Genomic DNA, 20,589 nt, shown 5'->3' on the forward strand with positions numbered 1-20,589 from the left:
GTGGTCAATCTTAAAAACAGAACAATATGAAAATGTAAATGTTAATTTATATCAAGAAAATTATGTTGGGTACATAAGACTCAAATGAACACTCCGGATAAGCTTCAGTCAGTTGTTCTGGTGTTGGAAACCAACGCCAGATATGACACAATTTTCTTTCAAATATTGTATCTTTAACCAGTTTAGAAACAAGAAAACATGTCATGTTTAATTTAGATTAAAATAGTTTAACGTAGTGGAGATATCTGGAGTTGAAAATATCAATAGACATGATTGGAAAACGCTATTCAGTTTGTGTTTTACCTTTTACCTTAATTAATAAATAAAACACAGAACACATACTTTTTGTAAGAAATGAATAAAATATTACCTCAGTTATAACATTAATTTATTTCACAATGTCAACTTTATTTCTAAAGCTGAGCAGAAATCTAATTTCTGTCCCTCAGTTCAAATAAGTATAAAAGTATTTTCTTGCTGTTGCCGGATTTGTAGAGACACTACTCTGCACACATGTCAATCTACTCACTGCCATGTGTAAATAAATGCCATTATAAACAGATAAACCAAGAAAAAAGGAGCCAAATGAGACAAAATATTCTAATAAAAAATTGAGGAGTCATCTTAAATCGGGTATTGCTGCCAAAAGTCTGGTAAGTGGGATACAAAATGTACAGAAGCTTACTTTTATTTTCTTTAGAGACATTGACATAAGTTTTTAGATGCTGAACACACACACACACACACACACCAGCCCCTTTTTAATTGCTGTTATTATTACCTTGGTAAACCTTTCATGGACTTACATTAAATATTAAATGTACAATTTCCTTTAGTTAACGCACCCACAGATGTTGACCTTGTTTTAGATATTTATAACTCTATTTTCTAGACAGTAACACCACAATTTTCACGGAGACAAGTACTATTATTAAATATTACGTCATATTACGTAATGCCATTTCAGTGTTTGGTGATATGTCAAGTGTAATGCTATATTACTAAAGAAACATGATAACAGTACATTGTAAGACAGTGTTTCTAATAACAATGCACATATGCTTCAAAAAGAACACCACTTATACAAGCAGAAAAAGTACAATTTGAGTAAAAGATAAATAAAGTTATTACCTTACCTTTGTTATATTCTTGGTATTCAGTTAGCACATACTTTTCACTTTAATTGGTTGCAAGTTTCGTCAGGACGTGAACGAAACTTATCCAAACTTAATGCCCGTCTCTCACTGAACTTGTTTATATCTCTACGGCTTTGTCTTATATGAATAATTTATGCTAAGGTCACTGCTGTGCCAATTGTTGTTTCTGAAGTCCTTGTTCTGTGTGTCCTTCTGACAAGCGGCTAGGCTACCAGCTAGCAACTCTCGCGGCTTCTACGTAGCTAAGCAACCACAAGCGGCTCTAACAGGGCTCATTCTAGCTAGGTCGCTTGCTGTTCTAAAAAGTGGTTATTGATCTCAGTACTCAACGCATATGGTGTGAATTAAATCAAATCCAAATGAAAGCACATTTCAACACCGAGAAGAATTCAAAATAATATCTAATTGTTGTTTTCTTGAGCTGAGTTAGCCCCATTCGGTAAAGGCTTAGAATGTAACGATAATAAACTACAATTCCATACATGCTCAGTCTGCCGTATGACATGTAAAAGTGTCGTAGTGAAAAGACGCTTTAAATAGGAGCGACTTCTGTCGTCAGTCAAAAGGTGGGGGGAGAACAGTACGAGTTGTTCTGTCAGCATGGTAAGTACTAGAAACAGAAGATGCTCAATTAAGGGATTTTCTTTTCCCAAAGTATTTTAGATATGTATTTAGCTTGTCTAGTAAAAAGTGTTGTCATTTTTCTTTTAGTTAGTGATAAAAAAATGTTTTTAATTTGAAATAAGTTGGTGAAAGATAAGAAAGTTCATCCAATTTGTATTTCATTTGTTCTCTCTTAAAACGATGTGCTTATTTTGCGTTAGAGTGAAATTTAAGGTAATGAATGAACGGTAGAGATGTGGATCAGCTGATAACCTAAATTTGTCCTGGTTTTGTTATGCAACAGTAGGTTTCTAATAGAGACCAAGTGGTCTATTAATACATTGACCCCCTGATCTATTTAATCCAGTTAACAAAAAATAGAAACCCCTGCTATGTGTATAAAAAAATAAATTTAGCTGCCACCTTCAGAAAGCCACCTTTCTAAAGGCAAGAAAAATTGTACTTCTGTTTCTTCACTTTGTATTTTTCAGTCTGAGCCTATCAGAGTTCTGGTGACCGGCGCTGCTGGACAGATTGCATACTCTTTGTTGCTGAGCATCGCCAAGGGAGATGTCTTTGGCAAAGATCAGGTAAAGATGGGCTTTATCGTACCCTAACAAGCCGCTAAACCCCATTATCTCATTATGTGGTGTAGAGGTGCAGTAACAGTGTGACAGATATTGACAGGTGTTTGGAAACTGCTGTGAATGTGGAGAATGCACCACGCCATATTTTGAAGGGGGGGCTGGGTGGAGATGAGCAGATGTTGGCTATGTTGGAGTTGAACAGACTCCACTTGCTCACCCGTGTGGCCTCTGATGAAAGAGGATTGTCCTTGAAGTCAGTGAGGAGGATCTTGTGCCAAGAGTCTTAGTCCATTTTTAAAACCACTTGATCCGTTTGGCACACACAGTTGTCACTGAGTCTTACAGCTTTACTCGTGCAGTGTGTCTGAAGCCTCGCACAATACACTTCATAAATAAATACACACCATATTAATTTAATATGCTTCATTGTTTTTAATCTAATACTAAATATATCTTGTCTCTTTCATTTATTAGCCAATCATCTTGCTTCTTTTGGACATTACTCCCATGCTGCCAGTGTTAGAGGGGGTGGTCATGGAACTGCAGGACTGTTCCCTCCCACTTCTGAGAGGTAAACATTTCAAGCTATGAGGAAAATAAGTTCAACAATGCAATAAAATGAGATCTCTTCCTAGGGATCATTCACCAGATTAGTGCAAAAGATGACTAATTGAATAAACCACACATTTGTCTTCAACAAAATGGCTGAAACACACTTTCTATTAAATAGCTATTTAAAATCTTATCGGAGTGATTGTGAGAAGTCCCGTTCTGTTTAGAGTTAAGTCTCTAAACAGAATTTAGTGAACTTCTCAGCTCCCGTCACTATCCTTTGCAGAGCCTTCGTGTCTGCCATATTGCAGCCAGAGTACCACGATAAGATGCTGTATGTAATCAAACTCTTGGTCTCTGTAAAAACGCAGTGAGAATACAGGTAGGGAGTTATGTTTAGTTCAATTTTCTCACAGAGTAAAGTCACTGCTGAGCCTGCTTTACAACCCCAGTGGCATTCATCTCTATTTATGATCCACAAAATTTTGAAATTCCCCTCTGCTGTCTTTGGTTACATAATAATAAGTAGATTTGTATTTCTGATTTAGTGAGCTGTGTCATTATTTTCTTTATGGCTGGGATTTCTCAAATAAATAAAACATTCACATGTGTCTGCTTTTATTCCATCATCATTGAGCTCGTTTTTGAATCTGTTTTTTTGTATAAGAAATAACAAATCACTTAGATGTACTTACTTAGATAGGCTTTTAGTGGTATTGGTCCCAGGTCAATTTGCCCCAATTACTTCTCTTACCCGCATGTTGCCAAATTTTCCCTTACTACTTCTATTTTCAAATCTAACCTACACACTGTAAATGCTTGTAGTTTGGTATTTTTACAAATGAAGGAAAACAAACATTCATAAAATTGCTAACATTTTAAAGAATTTCTTAATCACTTAGTATTACACCCTATTTAGCTTAGTCCAGCTACCCGTTCAGGCCAATCAACTGTTTTTTTTCATTGGCCTAAACGGGCTAAGCAAGCTCCTGCTAGTAGATATTGCTTTTTGAAGTCTTTACAGTATGTCATGAGATGATTGTAGGAGTCACCTTTGATTCCTCAATCTCCAACATGGGCTAGAAAACATCCCTAAAACCAAAACTTCAAAGGTATCCAAAGAGCACAATTACTTTAGTAATTGTAGACTAGATAAAGATTTGCTGAATTAGACTACTTTGGAACTGTTTGGTTTCCTAATTATAGATGTTGTAGCGTAATCTCAAGTGCAACAAGCCTTTTTAGCTGTTTTCAATGATGTCCAAAACATTTAACTACAACTACTTGTTCACTTTACAATTTGGTGTCAATTTTAAGTCCGGTTTTCAAATCATATAAATTCTTATTTCAAGTCTACAGATAGCATTCCCAAATCATTTAACAATAGCAGCTACCCACTACTGAGGACCTTTTATCACACTTTTATTTGGTTTAGAAATTATTGTCTTTTACTCTCTGAACTAAATGTTAAGCACAGGAATTGTGTACGGCTCTGCTTTGTCTCCTCTGAAAACCTTAGATTAGGCCACATGACCTTCATGTGTAAAAGTCTTTTAGGTGTCACCATTGTAACCCTCATCATGAGATCAGGTGTGAGGGGCCATTATGTGCCAACTCCATTGTGACCTAGATTTTTTTTTTTTTCTTTGTGAAATGATGCTTTGTTTGGACAGCCACTGAGTGGCCCCTGTATTAACCAGCTGCAGTGCAAATACAGCGCTTTAAACACCAACAGAGATGGACAGATACAATTCTGCATAAATGTTCAGGGTCCATTTAGTCATGTTTTTCACTCTAGTATGTGACCATTGTCAATAGCTTGATTTATTTTTGTTTGTTTTTAATTTCCAAGTAATTTTAAGTCTGACCAATTCATCATTTATGGACAGAACAGCCCACTAACTGAAGGGACAAACTGGTAAATGTGTTATACAATGTTTTTATAAGCGATGAAGACGAGGTTGAATTGGTACAAAATGCATGGTGTCAATCTGGGCACTCAGTGTTGAATGTTCATTGGAGAGTCTAGGATAGAAACTCTCTGTGACAGCTGTTTTTCTTCAAATAACGCTATGTAGGACTGACCTGAATGCAAAAGTCCAAACAGTTTCCAGGATGTGTGGGGTCTGCAAAAATACTAGTGGTTTGTTTCCCGACCCTTGAATTGTACAAGACCTGGATGGAGGGAAGATTGGCCTTGAATTTTCTCTCAACAGACCTACTAGCTTGTTGTGTTATGAACTTATCCTGTTTTGTGAATTAGCCAAACTGCACAGTGATGGTCAAGCACAGGACCGACTGAATGATGGCCATATAGAAGATGACCAGCAGCAGGAAGTACAGTCTCTTCTAAATAATGTCTGTGTATGAGGACCATCTCAGGGGTCGACAAAGGGTGGCTCCCTTGAACTTGAAGTGATCCACAGGGAACACTGTTAAGGATGGTAGGGTGTGTTATCCAGCAGTTCACCATCGTCTCAACTGCGTTGAGTGGGTTAAGCTCAAGGTGGTTCTGACCAAAATGGTGGGTCAGCCTATCCACCCCCCATCTGTATGTAGACTCATCAATGTCCTGGATTGAGCTTCAGGAGTCAAGTCAGTGTTGCTGTGAGAAAGGAGGATTGGGAAGACAACACACCTCTTGGGTTTGGGGTACCAGTACTGACAGTTTTTATGTGGAAGCCTACAGTGACGGGTGTCTCGTTTGATGGTGTTGAAGGCTGAGCTGAAGTCCACAAACAAGATCCTGGCAAATGTCCCTGAGTGGTGGAGGTGGTGGAGGATGAAGTTAAGTCCCAAGTTGACTGCAGCACCTGCTGACCTTTTTGCTCAGTATGCAAACGGCAGGGGGTCCTGCAGATTACTGGGATGTCCTTCAGATGCTTCAACTCCACTCGCTCAAAGAATTTCATTACCACAGACATCAGAGCAACAGGCCTATAGTCATTTAACCTCCTTATGGTGCATTTCTGGATAAGTTGGACAATTTGTTGTCCTCAGGTTTTGGGGTTTTATTGTGAAAAAACACACAATAAACTAGCAGTTTATTTTCTCCTTTCACAGATATTGTGCCCACTGACAAGGAGGAAGTGGCCTTCAAAGACCTGGATGTGGCCATCCTGGTGGGCTCAATGCCCAGGAAGGAGGGGATGGAGAGGAAGGACCTTCTAAAAGCTAACGTGAACATTTTCAAGAGCCAAGGGGCCGCCTTGGATAAGTATGCTAAGAAGACCGTCAAGGTAACATTTATTTATCTTGTGTTGCTTCTTTAACATTTTAGAAATGTTCCTTACAGTTACAGATTTGTGCCTTGACATGAGAAGTTACCAGGGTTATATGTAGCTGGGTCCATTTTCAGGTGCTGGTTGTGGGAAACCCTGCGAACACCAACTGCCTGATAGCAGCCAAGTCTGCTCCCTCCATCCCCAAAGAAAACTTCTCCTGCCTCACACGTTTGGACCACAACCGGGCTCGCTCCCAGGTGCCTTACCTTTTTAAGGCACTTTAGTTTCTTGTTACCAACTCCGTGATGAAATGTGAGCTCTCACCCTCTCACACGCTGCAGGTGGCAATCCGCTGCGGTGTTCCAGCCACGCAGGTGACGAATGTCATTATCTGGGGTAACCACTCATCGACCCAGTACCCAGATGTTCACCACTGCAAGGTCAACATGTCTGGCAGCGAGCTCGCCTGCTTTGACGCGGTCAAGGACGATGCTTGGCTCAAAGGGGATTTTATAGCTGTGAGTTGATGTCTTCTCTGTCAGGGCCAAACCTGTGCCTTTGGATATGTTTACATAAATGGAGCACCCTTCACACTTATTGCAGTGGGCAGGGGTTTGCTGACCCTAATAAGTTAGGAATTAGCTACTACAAGAATTAAAACTTTCATCATTTCAGGGTCCAAGCATTTTAGCTTCAATCTTCAAAGCGCCACTCAAGTTTTTGATGTCATTAAGAATCGTTTTCGATTTAATTAAGAAGTCCATGTTCTCTTTTTACAGACTGTTCAACAAAGAGGTGCTGCAGTCATCAAGGCGAGAAAGTTGTCCAGCGCCATGTCTGCAGCAAAAGCCATCTGTGACCACATGAGGGACATCTGGGTTGGTACCCCAGAGGTAAGTTTCCTAATACTACTTTTTTTTCTCTTGTTGTTGTCATAATACTATAATTTTATTCTCCTATCATTTTTACTTTATTCTCGTAACATGTCTTTATTCGCATATTATTTTTACTTAATGCTGGTAATGTTAAAGGGTAATAAGATAATAACACTTTATTGATCCCTGAAGGGGGGATCATTTTGATTGTCAGTTAACAATGACAGTCTTAAGGACACACACATATCGCTCTGTATATTGCTAAATATATATATTCAACATTTAAATCGCACAGTTCTAGAGACTTTTTTTATGTACTTTATTCCTGTAATTAATTTCTTTATTTTTTCATTGTGGCCCTAATACTCCGTCATAGTAGTGTGTGCCCCATAAGTAGCATTTCTGGATTTAAAAACTTGTATTACCAATGCCCCACATATTTCCAATTGTGCCCAACATAATTTTGTTATCAGTTCCCAGAGGTTCTGGTTAATCTAATTAATCTTAACTTTCTAAGAATAATTTCTGTCATATATCAACACTGGCTACATGTAGAAGTATGTATACTATGCTAACCAACTTGTAGAGTTTAGAACATTACTAAACATCTGCATCAGACAGAAAATTGCTATTGATTATTGAAATTGATGGACATACCTGATTGTTTAAGCTGTGCCTCAAAACAATTGCCTGTTTACTAAGTCACCTGCCTGTTCCATGTTGACTTGAGCGCCTTCCCCTGAAAATGTCTGTGCAAGCTTCTGATTATTCTTCATTTTTAATGATTGTTAGTTTGAATTTTGATGCCACAATAATGCATTTCAAACACAGTTTGACCCGCTTTGTCTTTTCTACAGGGTGAATTCACCTCTATGGGGATCTACTCCACTGGAAACTCCTATGCAGTCCCAGAAGACCTCATCTACTCGTTCCCTGTCCAGATCAAGGTGGCTCTGATATGACCTCGCTTTCACATATCAGCAAGCTCACTGAGGATTCTTGTGTTATAAGAGTGCTGTTTTTGTTTTGTTCTTATCTCATTAGGATAAAACCTGGAAGATTGTGGAGGGCCTGGCAATCAATGACTTTTCTCGGTCCAAGATGGACTCCACCGCAGCAGAGCTTATAGAAGAGAGGGATACAGCTGTGGCTTTCCTGGGAGTATGACTGCACTCGGTTGGGCCAACCCCCCCAGCATGTAGACCCAAAACTCCAGAGGCACGCCTGTGATGCAGAACTCCTTAAGCCCCTTCGCTGCTCTCTGCAGATGTACATGTTCACATGAAAAAGAATGTCAGGGTTTGAGAGTTTAGATGGATTTATATTTGTCCACTGCCAGATTTTTTTTTTTTAATCTAGAAAAATAATGAGTATGAGTTTACTTGATCAGAAAAGCAGCAGATCGGCTGCTTATCGGATCGGTTCAACTTGATCTTTAAAAAAAGCTTCTTATCAGACTTTGTTCTCTGGAGGTGAGTGAATGGATGGATAACTCTTACATATTGTCAGTGATTCACTTAAGTCAGGAAACACTGTATCTGATGACTTGACGTTAAAAATTAAAAATGTGTATAAAATAATGTGGCTCCTTTTCTTTTTAATACCTTTTTGGTATTTTGTTCTGAGTGACTCAACCTACCAGCTTCACAATGTTTTGTGACCTTTGATTGGCTTGCACTATGATGGTTAAATCAATGTGATCATGTGAACTCTGAGCATTACAATCGCACTGTATCATAATAGAAATATCAACGGTTGAGATAACATTCATAAGGGGGAATACACTTTTTGCTTTTGGTGACTTCAGAAAAAGCATAAACTATGAGTTTAATAAGTTTATTGTAGATGTCCAACCAAACAATCTGGCTTTTAAATTTTTCGTTAGTAAGAAGCCATAGCTGTTTCATAAAGCATAATATATCATTTTATACAGCTGTTTTAATACAAAGTCTGCATGTCCAAGAAATTTCCTCAATGCAAACAGCACATTGTGGATGTGATATGTCTAGCCATTTAGCTTTTTTTCATCTGTATTTTATTCATTAATATAAAAATGATTTTTTTATATTTCAACAGGGGGTTTTCTGGGTTTTTTCCAGAGGCCTGTGAGAAGTGAAATGACACAGCTTTACCAGAAGGGGGCAGTATTTCCTCATCCCACCTGCATCACAACTCACAAATGTATCATTATTAGTACGATTAACAAGACTGGAAAATGTCATTGCTAATAAACTCAAGCTCTAAAGGTACAAAGTCCACCGTGAAACTTTGCCACTGCAAAATTAATACTTAATGTTTCACGGCATAAATGTTTACAGATGGTTCAAATTCGGCATAAGTGACAACAGCATACACAAAGATCGATGAAATAAGCTTTCTTTTGGCTTCGTGTATGTTTACAAGTATGTGTATAAAGTTTCTAGAAGCTTTAACACAACACGGTAAATACAAATCTGATCGTTAACGAGTCAGCATATTAAAACGCTCTCACTGATCGATGTGATTGAAGATTTTATCGTCAGCTTAATAAGAAGGATGCAGTGAGAAGGACATTCTTACATTCCTTCACCAGTAAAACCGAAATCTTGGCTGGCTTAATTATACATAATGCGAAGAGCCGATTGGTAGTCGAAGAAACAGGTGTTATGCCGAGACCTGCATCCCCTGTCGCGGGACAGCATTCATTTTAAAATTCGCTGTTATGAACTATGACGACCCATTGGCTCAAAGAACGTGCTATTGGCTCAAAGAACGTGGGTCTACGTTCTTTGATTGGCTGTAACAGGCGGCGGCCAGCTGGCCACACGCGGAACGGAAGCTTGGTGCTGAAAGTGAACGCGTCTCCTTCTGAGTTTGATATTTATTGAGTCTTCGAGACCATGTCGCCACCAAAAAAGAAAAGGACGACAGACATTAGAAGTTATTTTGAGTGGACCCATAAGTTAGATATCTATCACGCAACGCATTTGTTGTAAAGTCCAGTGTTTAGTAAGGTCAGCACTGAATGTGAGGTAGAATAGGTCTGTTAATTATGTAATATTTTTTCACATAGGATACTCAGACAGCAGAGCAAGGGGCAGAGCAGAACGATGGAGAGGTGGCTGGAGCTTCAGGGCTCCAGGTGAGGTGTTAGTTCTCAGACATGTAATATACTGTGAAATTATCTCAGTAAATATGGCATTTGAAGTGTTAGTCTTAAATTAAGTTAAGCTAGTGTGAATACAAACCAGGTTACCACTGGTCAAAAATGGTCCGGGCGGGGGGTCAGTAAGTTGTAAGGTCCCACCAAAACTTAGACCAAACCTACGCCATTGATCATTAGAATATATATCATTGGCCATTATATAACTGACTTAATCCCACTGTTACACATGGGATTAGTGTTACCATTTAATATGAAGCTTAATATGAAGCTTACTGAAAATTTCAAATTAAAAGCCTCAATATTCCTGTCAGGTTAGTGCACTAATGCTCTCCTTATGCATTGCTCTGGACAGGCCCCAATGAATCATTCTTTTTAACCCATACTTGACTTATTTAGAAATGCTTGTTGGGGGTTTTCTGTTGAATCCACCCTTAGCTGGTGTTAAAATGATGGTCAAAACCTAACACAGCATGCCGTGTCAAACTTGTAACCAAACCTCGTTGTTTTAAATGACCCCGAGCTACTCTGGTTGGTATAATATCCAGCAGTGGGTGTGACAACAACCTGAAGGGGGGGGGGTTTACTTTAACCCAGCTGTTTTATGGGACGTTATCTCCTGGAGTTTGTTTTGATCTGTCCTTTGTTAAAACATTTCCAAAGTTAAAACATACTCAGATGGAGGGATTACTGTAATGAAGAGATGCCATTGGCTTGGCTTCCTAACACTGACAACGTTTTAATATTAAAATGATCAACTGAACTCTATATTACTACAAATGAAATGAATTGAATTCTATGTAATTGGATTTGAATCTGATCACAGCTAAGCCAAAAAAATATTAATATTCCTGGTAGATTTATGAATTTAAAGTAATTTTTAAATTTTACAAACATGTTTCTTTTTTTCTGGAAGTAATTTTAACATTTTGCAGTAGAGAATCTGTGAAAGAAGTTGAAGATTAAGGTGATGGCATGGAAGCCATCCAACCCCAAAGACTTGGAGCTCATCACCAAATATAAATAAGAAAAATACCAATGGAATGATGTAGAAGTTAGATTTTATTGCTGTGGTCTTTTGGGAATTGGTGGTAACTTTATGTCTTTTCAAAATTAGTTCTCATTTTGGAGTATTTTATCACTTTTGGGAAATGCCTAACTCAGTGGTTTTTGATTAGCTGAAACTTTTAAATCTAAATGTACCACAATTGTAAACAATGCAATGCAATGAGCTGGATTGATCTGGCTTAAATTTGGATCCATTTAGATTCTTTCTGTCTAAATTGTCCTTGTGCGTTTGTGTGTGTGTGCGTGTGTGGGTGTGTGTGTGTGTGCGTGTGTGCGTGCGTGTGCGTGTGTGTGTATGGTTGTTTGTCCCGTGTATTTCTGTTTTAAACACACCTTAAACATTTAACAAAACTTTCACATTTTGCTTCCTTTTGGTAAAAAAAAAAAAAATATCTGGATGACATAATTTTGAAGCAAGTGAAAAACAGACACTTGATTTGTTTCACTTCAATTTTCTATAATTACATTAAACTTCAGTCAACAACAGCATCAAATACTTGAAATGTAGAAAAACAATTTTTCCCAAATATTGAACGATTAAATGCACGATTAAAATAGCTTTTTATAATTTCCGTAGATCTACAATTGTAGCAGTTGTTCATCCAAACTGATTGCTTGTTCTATTTTTTGTAACTATATACAGTATTTGCCTGACCAGTTCTACTCTCCATTTCTAAACTTTATTTTTGTATCTCTAAACTGTCCAGAAAGCCTCGACCATTCTCCTCAGAAGTGTTTCCATCGGATGGCAGAGAGGATGGCATGGATGAAGTAGAGGAGTGTGGTCGCAAAGGCAAACACCTTCAAAAGCAAACACAAAACACAAAGGCTAAAGTTAGAGCCATGAGTTGGGGAAATGTGGTTCTGTTCAGGCAGTAAATGAGGCTGTGTTCAAAGGTAACAATTTATTTGAAGGGGTGTGCATAAGACTGACATATCACCTGTTATAAACATCAAGGAGTTTTTAGGAATGGTTACGACTGCTGTCATTAGGCGTCATACTGCAAATAATGACACTTTTACTGCAAAGTTGCACTAAAAGTTGCATTAAAGTCCATTAAAATACGAGGCCGTCGCAGGTTCAATTCCTGGCCTGGCGACCTTTGCCGCATGTCTTCCACTTCTCTCATTACCCACTTTTCTGTCAATTGACTATCAAATATAGGCCACTAGAGCCAATAACACACTTAAAAAAAGTCAATTAAAATGACCAACTATGCATTATTTGGTAAATTATGATATTTTTAATGGAGCATTGTACTAAGACTTGCATTAAAAGTCTATTAAAAGAGTCGACTTTGCAGTAAAAGTGCCATTATTTACTGAATGACACTTCATGACTACAGTCATAAACCTTCATGAAGACTCCTTCATGTTCATAACAGATGTTGTCATATTTATGTCTGTCAAATAAAGTGTTACCCAGGTAATTTATAAACTGAAAGAGGCATTTTGTAGTTTATCTTTGTCTGACATTTCTTGGTTGATAATCTGACGCATTTAGGTGTGAGAAAAAAAACAACAAAAAAAAAACATGAGAAATCTGTAATGGATCAAATATTTTTTATAGAAAAAAGCATGCTGGCTGCTTCTAAAAATGATGAAACAAAATACATTTCATGCAAAGTCAATCCCCGTTTAGTGTTCCACTGCATCAGGATGAAAGATGTTGTAGTTTTGGAGTTTTCTGCCATTAATTTGAGAGCATTTGTTTTGTTTGTATCTTTTTTTTTTCATACTGCATTAGAGTAGATGACACTATTTTGCTGTCGCTATGACATTTCAGAAGCACAACATCTCTCCCATGGTGTTAGAGCCTTTTGAGACTATAATAAACTGTAAGGTGTCTCAGAGTTGTGAAGCTCATATTGCAGTTTTTTTTTGTTATGGTCAAATAACTCTGTGGCTGTGAATGAACTCTGCATGCTTCAGTACCAGATGAATAGGAAGACGACGTTGGAGTTTTATTGGCAGAACATCCACCTGCGCCACAGATATATAATAGAGTTATCTTTGTCGCAGATATGTAATAACTGCGACCCAGATCGCAATTATTAGGACTTATTCTAATGCAATATACAGCATTTCAGTAAAATCAGGGAGATACTGTAAATGGTATGAAGGTAAGAAGAGGAACATCTCACCACTGCTGCAATATCAATCTGGTAGAGTCGTAAATCAAATGGCTGAAGCGATTTTCTCAGCAAAGTAATGTAAGCCAACTCCACTCCCGCACTGAGGTAGAAAATCACTGCCAGGCCATGGTAGACAAAGTCCTGCACATACAAAATAAATACGGACCAGTTACCCTCATTTCTACTCATATGTCTTGTTTTTATTTCGTCTTCTCTTCGCGTTGTGCTGTGCTCTCACCGCGGCGGCCCAGACGGAGCTGCTCTTGTGGCAACCAGTGGCAAACATGATTATCCACAGGAAGGTCATGACGAAGCAGAAGACCGAGACGAACATCACCCACCCCAAAAGGTTCACGGGGTCGATGTGGGTCGACGCCACCAGGATCCACACCAAACCTCCGAACACCTGAACAGAACAAGTTGGGAGAAAGTTTTCACCGTGGAACACTTTTTCTCAGGGTGGCCCTAAATCTACCTTTGTGGTTCCGGTTTCTAGAGGCGGTTCCAAAAGGATCGCTTCAGGAGATTTGGGAGTGTTTTTGAAGTAGTAGAAGTAAATTTCGATCAGAAGTTTACAGCCACTCTTCATCAGCATGGATGCCATATTGGATTTAGGGTTATAATGACGCATTTGAACCACATATTCCCATAGTTGAAGAATTATAAATCAACCTCAATAAATTTTAACTTACTTACGACATGTATTCTGTTTGTTTTTGTTTTTTAGCTAGGAGTAGCTATTGTGACTACTCATCTAGGTAGAATTGGTAGAGTTTGTTTAAATAGGTTGACTTCCATGTACAAATCTGTAAATCCTTTTTTGTAAGGTTGAGGTTCGGACCATACCTAGAAGGTTAGCGTGAGCCTACTTACTCCTTTCCAAAAACAGTTTTAATCTATATTTGGGATTGTTGTCCTTTCTGGAACACCCATCTGTGTCAAGGTTTTGTCATCCATGATGAAAGGAAACTGGTCAGGTTCTGCAGCAACTAATGAAATCTCATAAAGTGGAATCTGCTAAAACACCAGTTGTCCTCGTCCGTAGCAAAGAGAAATTAACATCAACATGGACTTGGAGGGTGCTAATCAAGAAAACAAAATGCCCAATATCAACTTGATTAAAATTTGCTGCTTACTCGCATGGACAAACTAATAAGAACAAAGGTTGAGCTTGTTGTCACGATAACACTCTTGAGAAGACAAACCTGAGCACATGCTGGTAAAACGTGGTGGTGGTACCATCATGCTGAGGGAATTTCCTAATGGTCAGGTACTGGTGCGTTGAACACGATTGGTGGAATAATAAAGACGGAGGACTGCCTCCACATTCCTTAATATCACATTCAATAGTGGTTCCTTGAGGTGGTTCAAACTTGAACACAGTTTTTCAGGAGGATAAAAATACTAAACCAAGATCACAACTGGTTTTGGGGTGGATAAACAAGGCTAACGTTAAGCTTCTGGGATGAGTTTGCCGTTAGCCCACTTGTACATTTTTGAACCATGCCTAAAGCCAATTGAGCTGAGGCACACCCAGAACGTTTTCCAAGTCTCAGCATGACATTTGTTCTGCGACATGCAAGGAGATTTTTTTAAAGCAAATGCATGACAGGATGTGTATGTTGATGCTTGAGCCTGTATGTCAATTTGATGTCAATTTCAATGCTGGTGATTCCTTCCACCAACATTAACTCACGCACTAGATTCTTGTTTTTGCATTCCCTCATTCTGCTATTTGCAATTCCACATATGCAAAAATAATTTCCAAACAAACCATTAAAAGCCCCAAATAACAGAACACGTATCAGTCAATCAGTTAAATATCATGTGGAAAGAGGAGAGAAAAAGTTAAATACTGAGTGAAAAAGGGTGAAACACAGTTGGCAAATAATAAATCCGCCGCCTCAGAGACAATCCTTCTCTGACTATTGACTAAACAAACATTTGTCTTATTGGAATGTGGGCGGTGTTTAATTTGCTAAGCCATAAATGGCAATACTTGAGTAGCTATAGACTAAACTCTGGAATTTTCTTTGAGGCCAATTGTTTCTAAAATAAAGGGTCATGATTGTATAGTTTATTCCAATAGTTAAATCAAAGGTCTTCTCTAATTTAGTACAAATCTATGAACCAAATTTGCTGTTATGGAGAACTAACTGTGATGTCTGTCAGATTAAGCCGTGAAATCAATAAATTTCTGTGTGTCTTTCTTTATATATCAGCATAATGGTGTGGTTTGTTGGAAAAACAGCATTTTTTTAAGCTTAGTGAAGACACGAAAGCACTTTTTTCCTTAAAATTCTCCATTTTTATATCAAACAAAAACGTCGTTTTTTCTTACAATACAAAAGGTTATCAAGGTAATTACACTGAGTATTACATTGTTGATTAACTTTGATAAATGGTCAGCAAATCTACAGAACGCCATTATCTGGCTTAACTGTATGAAACTGTAAAATGAAGGGATTTTTCCCCCATTATTGCTAAACATCCATCCATCCATCTTCTTCCGCTTATCCGGCGTTGGGTCGCGGGGGTAGCAGCTTCAGAAGGGAGGCCCAGACTTCCCTCTCCCCAGCCACTTCCACCAGCTCCTCTGGAGGAATCCCAAGGTGTTCCCAGGCCAGCCGAGAGACATAGTCCCTCCAGCGTGTCCTGGGTCTTCCCCAGGGCCTCCTCCCGGTGGGACGTGCCCTGAACACCTCACCAGGGAGGCGTCCAGGAGGCATCCTGACCAGATGCCTGAGCCACCTCAACTGGCCCCTCTCGATGTGAAGGAGCAGCGGCTCTACTCTGAGTCTCTCCCGGATGACTGAGCTTCTCACCCTATCTCTAAGGGAGAGCCCAGACACCCTACGGAGAAAACCCATTTCGGCCGCTTGTATCCGTGATCTCGTTCTTTCGGTTATGACCCAAAGCTCATGACCATAGATGAGGGTGGGAACGTAGATCGACCGGTAAATCGAGAGCTTCGCTTTTTGGCTCAGCTCTCTCTTCACCACGACGGACCGGTACAGCGCCCGCTTGACGGCAGACGCTGCACCAATCCGCCTGTCGATCTCCCGCTCCCTTCTTCCCCCATTCGTGAACAAGATCCCGAGATACTTGAACTCCTCCACTTGGGGCAGGACACCCCCCCTGACCCGGAGAAGGCACTCTACCCTTTTCCGGTTTTTGTAATATGCTAAACACACGCTCCTCATATTAAAAAAACTGTCTGTTGTGCCTAATTTTGCTATTGTGAATGCCGAACAACTATATGTGTGCTATTTTCAAATGTGAAGTCAAATTATCTGCTGAAATTCAGAATTTGCTTGACAACAAAATCCCATTTTCCAGAATATGTAATTCTATATAAATTCAGACAATAAGAGGTAGCAATCAAGCCTAACTTTAAGTTTAAGGTAACTTGAACTAAGTTTTCTCCTACAATTGACATAGAACTATATCTGAATCATTATTTCTTTCTTTTGTGAAAGTATGAAGGTGATGAAGTATTTCACTGATTTACAGCAATTATTTATTTCTTGTCACTGCTGTCAGTACATTCAATCCTGATCTAAAATTTTGTCAAAGATGATGAATTAAAGATTAGTTTAGCTGCAACAGCTTCACTCTGCCACCACACCCTTCATGCCGGCGCGCCACTCTCATTGTGTTCACCATTATATATGCTCAAAAATCACTCTTAAAGCAATCTGCTATTGATTAGTCATAGGTTACTGCACCTTTTGTTAATCTGCTGAGACTCCTGCAGGCTCATTCGTTATGGTTTTTATAGGCTTTTGTAGTTAATTTTTAGCCTTATTTGCTCAAACACAATTGTACAGTTGTATGCCGAACTGAAACGACTAAAATGTCCCAAGAAAATAAATGATTGGAGGAAAACGCTGCCCTCCCTCTTACAGATAAGGCAGGAACTCTGTGTGGCTTTAATACTCAAATATTTGACCTGAGCTGGATCTGATGTGTTTGGATTATAATGTAAAGATAATTTGATCATAATTTAATTGAATAGGACTAAAGTTTGGTGAAGTTGGCTATAACGAGTTTGGTTGTATTTGTATAATTGACATTACATACTTTAGTAATAAGTTGTCATAGTGTTAAAAGGCAGAATTAAATTGTTAACCGCCTGCTCAAACTGGTCGTTACACTCAAATGACTTTCTCAGAAAAGATTATTTCTGCTTATAATAATTCGTTGTTCTCATATAAGTTTGACTAAATGTCCAATTTGGACACAGTTTCCAAGCATTGAAACCTGCAGCAGGGTTTTTATTTTTCCAGTGCCTTATGAGAGCAATTTGATGATGAATACTTTATTGATCCCCAAAGGGGAAATTCAAGAAAAATTTTCATTTCTTTATTTTTTTTCTTCTTCTTCTTTTCCCCATAGACAGAGCGGTTGCCACATTTTCCCTCAGATTGGTAACAGAGACACAATGTGACTGAAATATGAGAGGTGAACGGATGTAGGCACTCCTCCCACATTAGAAATGTTTCATTGTGTCCTTTTATTTTCCCCTCAAGATGTGTGAAGCTTTTAATCCAGATGATCTGGGTTTAGTTTGAGTCTTCATTCGTGACAAATAAAGACACATTTAACAAAATATTATGTAGTTTATCAGTTAATTTGGAGAAAATATGCTTTATTTTATTCAAACGGTACTGTCAGAGTTCTGTGTTGTTGTTTTCTTTTGCGTAAATTAACACATTTATTGATGTAGCATCGTTTAGATTAATACAAATATATGTATTAAAACTTGTTTGTATTTATATATTTGCCTTTTGGACCAAACAGACCAAACCCTAAAGCTAATGTGAACATAAAAGCAACATTTGCAATAAATTTTATTGACATGTGGGCACGGAAATTTGAGTTTCTTCTCTAATAGGTCGCAAAAGAGTATCCAAAAAGGACAAAATCTCCAAAAACTGACTTTAAAAAAACACAATAATAATGTTCCACTCACCAGTTCCGGCAGATAAAATATATCGGGGGCTGTGGTGCATATCTCCACTCCACTGGGCAGCGTCCCCATGGACTGAGCTGTGGTAGCAGCCATCTCTCCCTGTTTCTTCAGCGAACGACCCTGTGCTCCTCTGAACTAACGGCGGCGGCAGCAGGTGTAACACAACCTTATAGGTAAGCCAGGTTTAGCAGACAAACCCGTTCTGCTATTGTGTGCGAGTGTGTGTGGGATCCCCTCCCACAGCAGCTTATCATTGTGGGGCAAATCCAGACACACCCTCCTCTCAAGCACCCTGGCTTACCGGGAGTGTGTGTGACGGGGCTTTTGAAACATCGACAGGAGGAATGTCGTGACCCGAGGCAGCAGGCAGAGATGCTGTGACAAACGGTCGGGGCTCATTGTTGAGTAAAGAAACAGCTGAATGCGTTTTCAGGTAACACCGACTCGGTGGCCCTCGCTGGTCTCTCTGCGGCCCTCTGTTTGTACTGCACACACTCACTTTTAAACAAGTTCTCCCTCAGAATAACAGGGCTTTCCGTGAGTGAGCACATTTAATTGTTGACCTCTCACACAAAAGGTTTTATTTGGTGATAACATGAGTCAAGATTTTTATATCAATAGTGAATCACATGATTGTCACCAGGGGAATGAGTAAGTGGCAATAAAGCACATGTATTAGTAAGCTCTGAAGTCTTTGTTACAACCTTGTTTGAATTTGATAAACTCAAATCAAGGTAAGGCTGGTTGACCGGAATTTTCTTACCCTGAAAATTCAGGGTAGGAATATAGGGGTTCCTAACACCAGAGGAAATCTGCTTTGTCACTGATACAATAAGATTTTCTTTTTAAGCTAATTCTTGGCTGGTTAGTTTCAGAAAGGAAACACAGAAAGTGTTGGGTTGTTTCTTTCATTTGGTCAGAAATGTTCACTCAGTTTGTGGGTCTATCAAAGACATTAAACAAAGTCTCATATTGTTTAACGTATGGTCATTTCATGCTAAACAACAACCTGATCAAAAGTCACTAATACAGGATTTTTTACAGGATGGAATAATAAGAAGGGAGATACTAAAATTATCTTGTATATTTATGTTCACATCAGTTTTATTAATTGCTTTGGTTCAGACTGGAGAACTCATTTATTCACTTAAGCTATCATTAGCCTTTAGCTAAGTTAGCATTGGTTGCTGCTATCTGTTGTAGCAAAAGAAACGTCCATAAAATCATCTTTTCAGCAGTTCAATCGATTGCAAAGTCAGGTGTGTGTTTTATGTAAAATAATAATTAAAACAAGATTTGTCAGTTCCTGGGTTTTTTAAATGGTTTTACTCTTTGTTTGTGTTTCTTTCTTTGATTAGATCAGCCTCATTTCTGTTTTACTTTACTTCAGTTCTTCTCAGTGATTCTTGTTTTATTGTGTTCATTTATTCCTTGTGTCCAGTTGTTGTTTTTTAGATTTATTTTCCTAGTCCCCCTGGTGTGTACACTCGCTCGCCCTCTGTGCCATTTTGTTTCTCTCTCTCCTCTCACACATGCAGCCTGTTAACTAATCAGTTCAGGTCCTTTGTTCCAGTGTTCACTCTCTCAGTATTTATACTCCTCCTCTTTTTTTCTGTTGGTTCCTTTCATTAAATCTGTTGGGTCCACCATCAATATACACATCATGATAAGATTTTTTAAATATATATATATAAAATCCCATTCATGTTTGCCTAATCTGAAATACATTTATGGGACTGTTTTCTATTTTATAGCTGTGTGGTGTGGTTTAAATTGTGTTTTACTGAGCCATGCATCGTATCATGTTCCAAACAACTAGATCAGTGTTGTAAATGAGAACTAGTTCTCTATCATCTCACCTGGTTAAATGAACAAACAAAACTTTCATTTAGGATCATTAAGAGTACATTCTGATAAACATATTTATCAAAATCTAGAATCATTCAATAAAGATTAAGGTACATGTAATACTAATCATCAGTGTATAAATCAAACGATATATACTTCGGTTATGTGTTAATAAAAGTCCTTTTAGACATTATGGTGGTAATGCATTGACTTTGTGAATCTTGATTTATTTTAAACTAAAATAAAACATGTGCGGTTATGAACATTTGTAGCTTTTTTTTGCTTTTCAATTAAAAAAATTGGACAAAACATGAACAATCAACAAATAAATGACTTGGTAAATAGAACTTTAAATAAACAAAAAGTTTTTTTTTTAAAAGTAGCAGTAAATAAATGAAACACAGTGAGTGTTGAGCTGCTGCT

General features: G+C 38.4%; 3 protein-coding genes across 6 annotated transcripts in view; 1 reads left to right on the forward strand and 2 right to left on the reverse strand.

Annotated features, from left to right (window-relative positions):
* LOC122842499 (WD repeat containing planar cell polarity effector) overlaps positions 1–1,598 on the reverse strand; it is an 88,779-nt gene extending 87,181 nt beyond the window's left edge. For all 4 annotated transcript variants that reach the window (XM_044136445.1, XM_044136446.1, XM_044136443.1 and 1 more), the window contains exon 1: positions 1,137–1,598. The gene's annotated coding sequence lies outside the window, so the exon portion shown is untranslated. The remainder of the gene's footprint in view (positions 1–1,136) is intronic.
* Positions 1,599–1,681: 83 nt separating this feature from the next.
* Positions 1,682–8,579, forward strand: mdh1ab (malate dehydrogenase 1Ab, NAD (soluble)). The gene is made up of 9 exons (XM_044136448.1): positions 1,682–1,760; positions 2,252–2,350; positions 2,822–2,918; positions 5,963–6,138; positions 6,258–6,380; positions 6,465–6,641; positions 6,903–7,016; positions 7,856–7,945; positions 8,043–8,579. Exons 1-9 carry the CDS (start codon positions 1,758–1,760, stop codon positions 8,163–8,165), a joined length of 1,002 nt encoding a protein of 333 aa, XP_043992383.1. The 5' UTR covers positions 1,682–1,757; the 3' UTR covers positions 8,166–8,579.
* Positions 8,580–11,570: 2,991 nt separating this feature from the next.
* On the reverse strand, positions 11,571–18,519 carry LOC122842502 (myelin and lymphocyte protein-like). Its single transcript, XM_044136449.1, has 4 exons — positions 18,319–18,519; positions 13,582–13,749; positions 13,353–13,484; positions 11,571–12,009 (listed from the first exon to the last, which is right to left on the reverse strand). Exons 1-4 carry the CDS (start codon positions 18,409–18,411, stop codon positions 11,935–11,937), a joined length of 468 nt encoding a protein of 155 aa, XP_043992384.1. The 5' UTR covers positions 18,412–18,519; the 3' UTR covers positions 11,571–11,934.
* Between the last annotated feature and the right edge of the window lie 2,070 nt (positions 18,520–20,589).

Source organism: Gambusia affinis, linkage group LG13 (assembly GCF_019740435.1).
Source record: "Gambusia affinis linkage group LG13, SWU_Gaff_1.0, whole genome shotgun sequence".
NCBI classification, from domain to species: domain Eukaryota; kingdom Metazoa; phylum Chordata; class Actinopteri; order Cyprinodontiformes; family Poeciliidae; genus Gambusia; species Gambusia affinis.

Coding starts and splice junctions, on each gene's coding strand:
- mdh1ab (XM_044136448.1), top strand. Junction 2,919..5,962: donor TTCCCTCCCACTTCTGAGAG/GTAAACATTTCA, acceptor CTCCTTTCACAG/ATATTGTGCCCACTGACAAG. Junction 6,642..6,902: donor TCAAAGGGGATTTTATAGCT/GTGAGTTGATGT, acceptor CTCTTTTTACAG/ACTGTTCAACAAAGAGGTGC.
- LOC122842502 (XM_044136449.1), bottom strand. CDS start 18,411: ATGGCTGCTACCACAGCTCAGTCCATGGGGACGCTGCCCAGTGGAGTG. Junction 13,750..18,318: donor TATTTTATCTGCCGGAACTG/GTGAGTGGAACA, acceptor TGTTCTGTTCAG/GTGTTCGGAGGTTTGGTGTG. Junction 13,485..13,581: donor GCTCCGTCTGGGCCGCCGCG/GTGAGAGCACAG, acceptor TTGTATGTGCAG/GACTTTGTCTACCATGGCCT.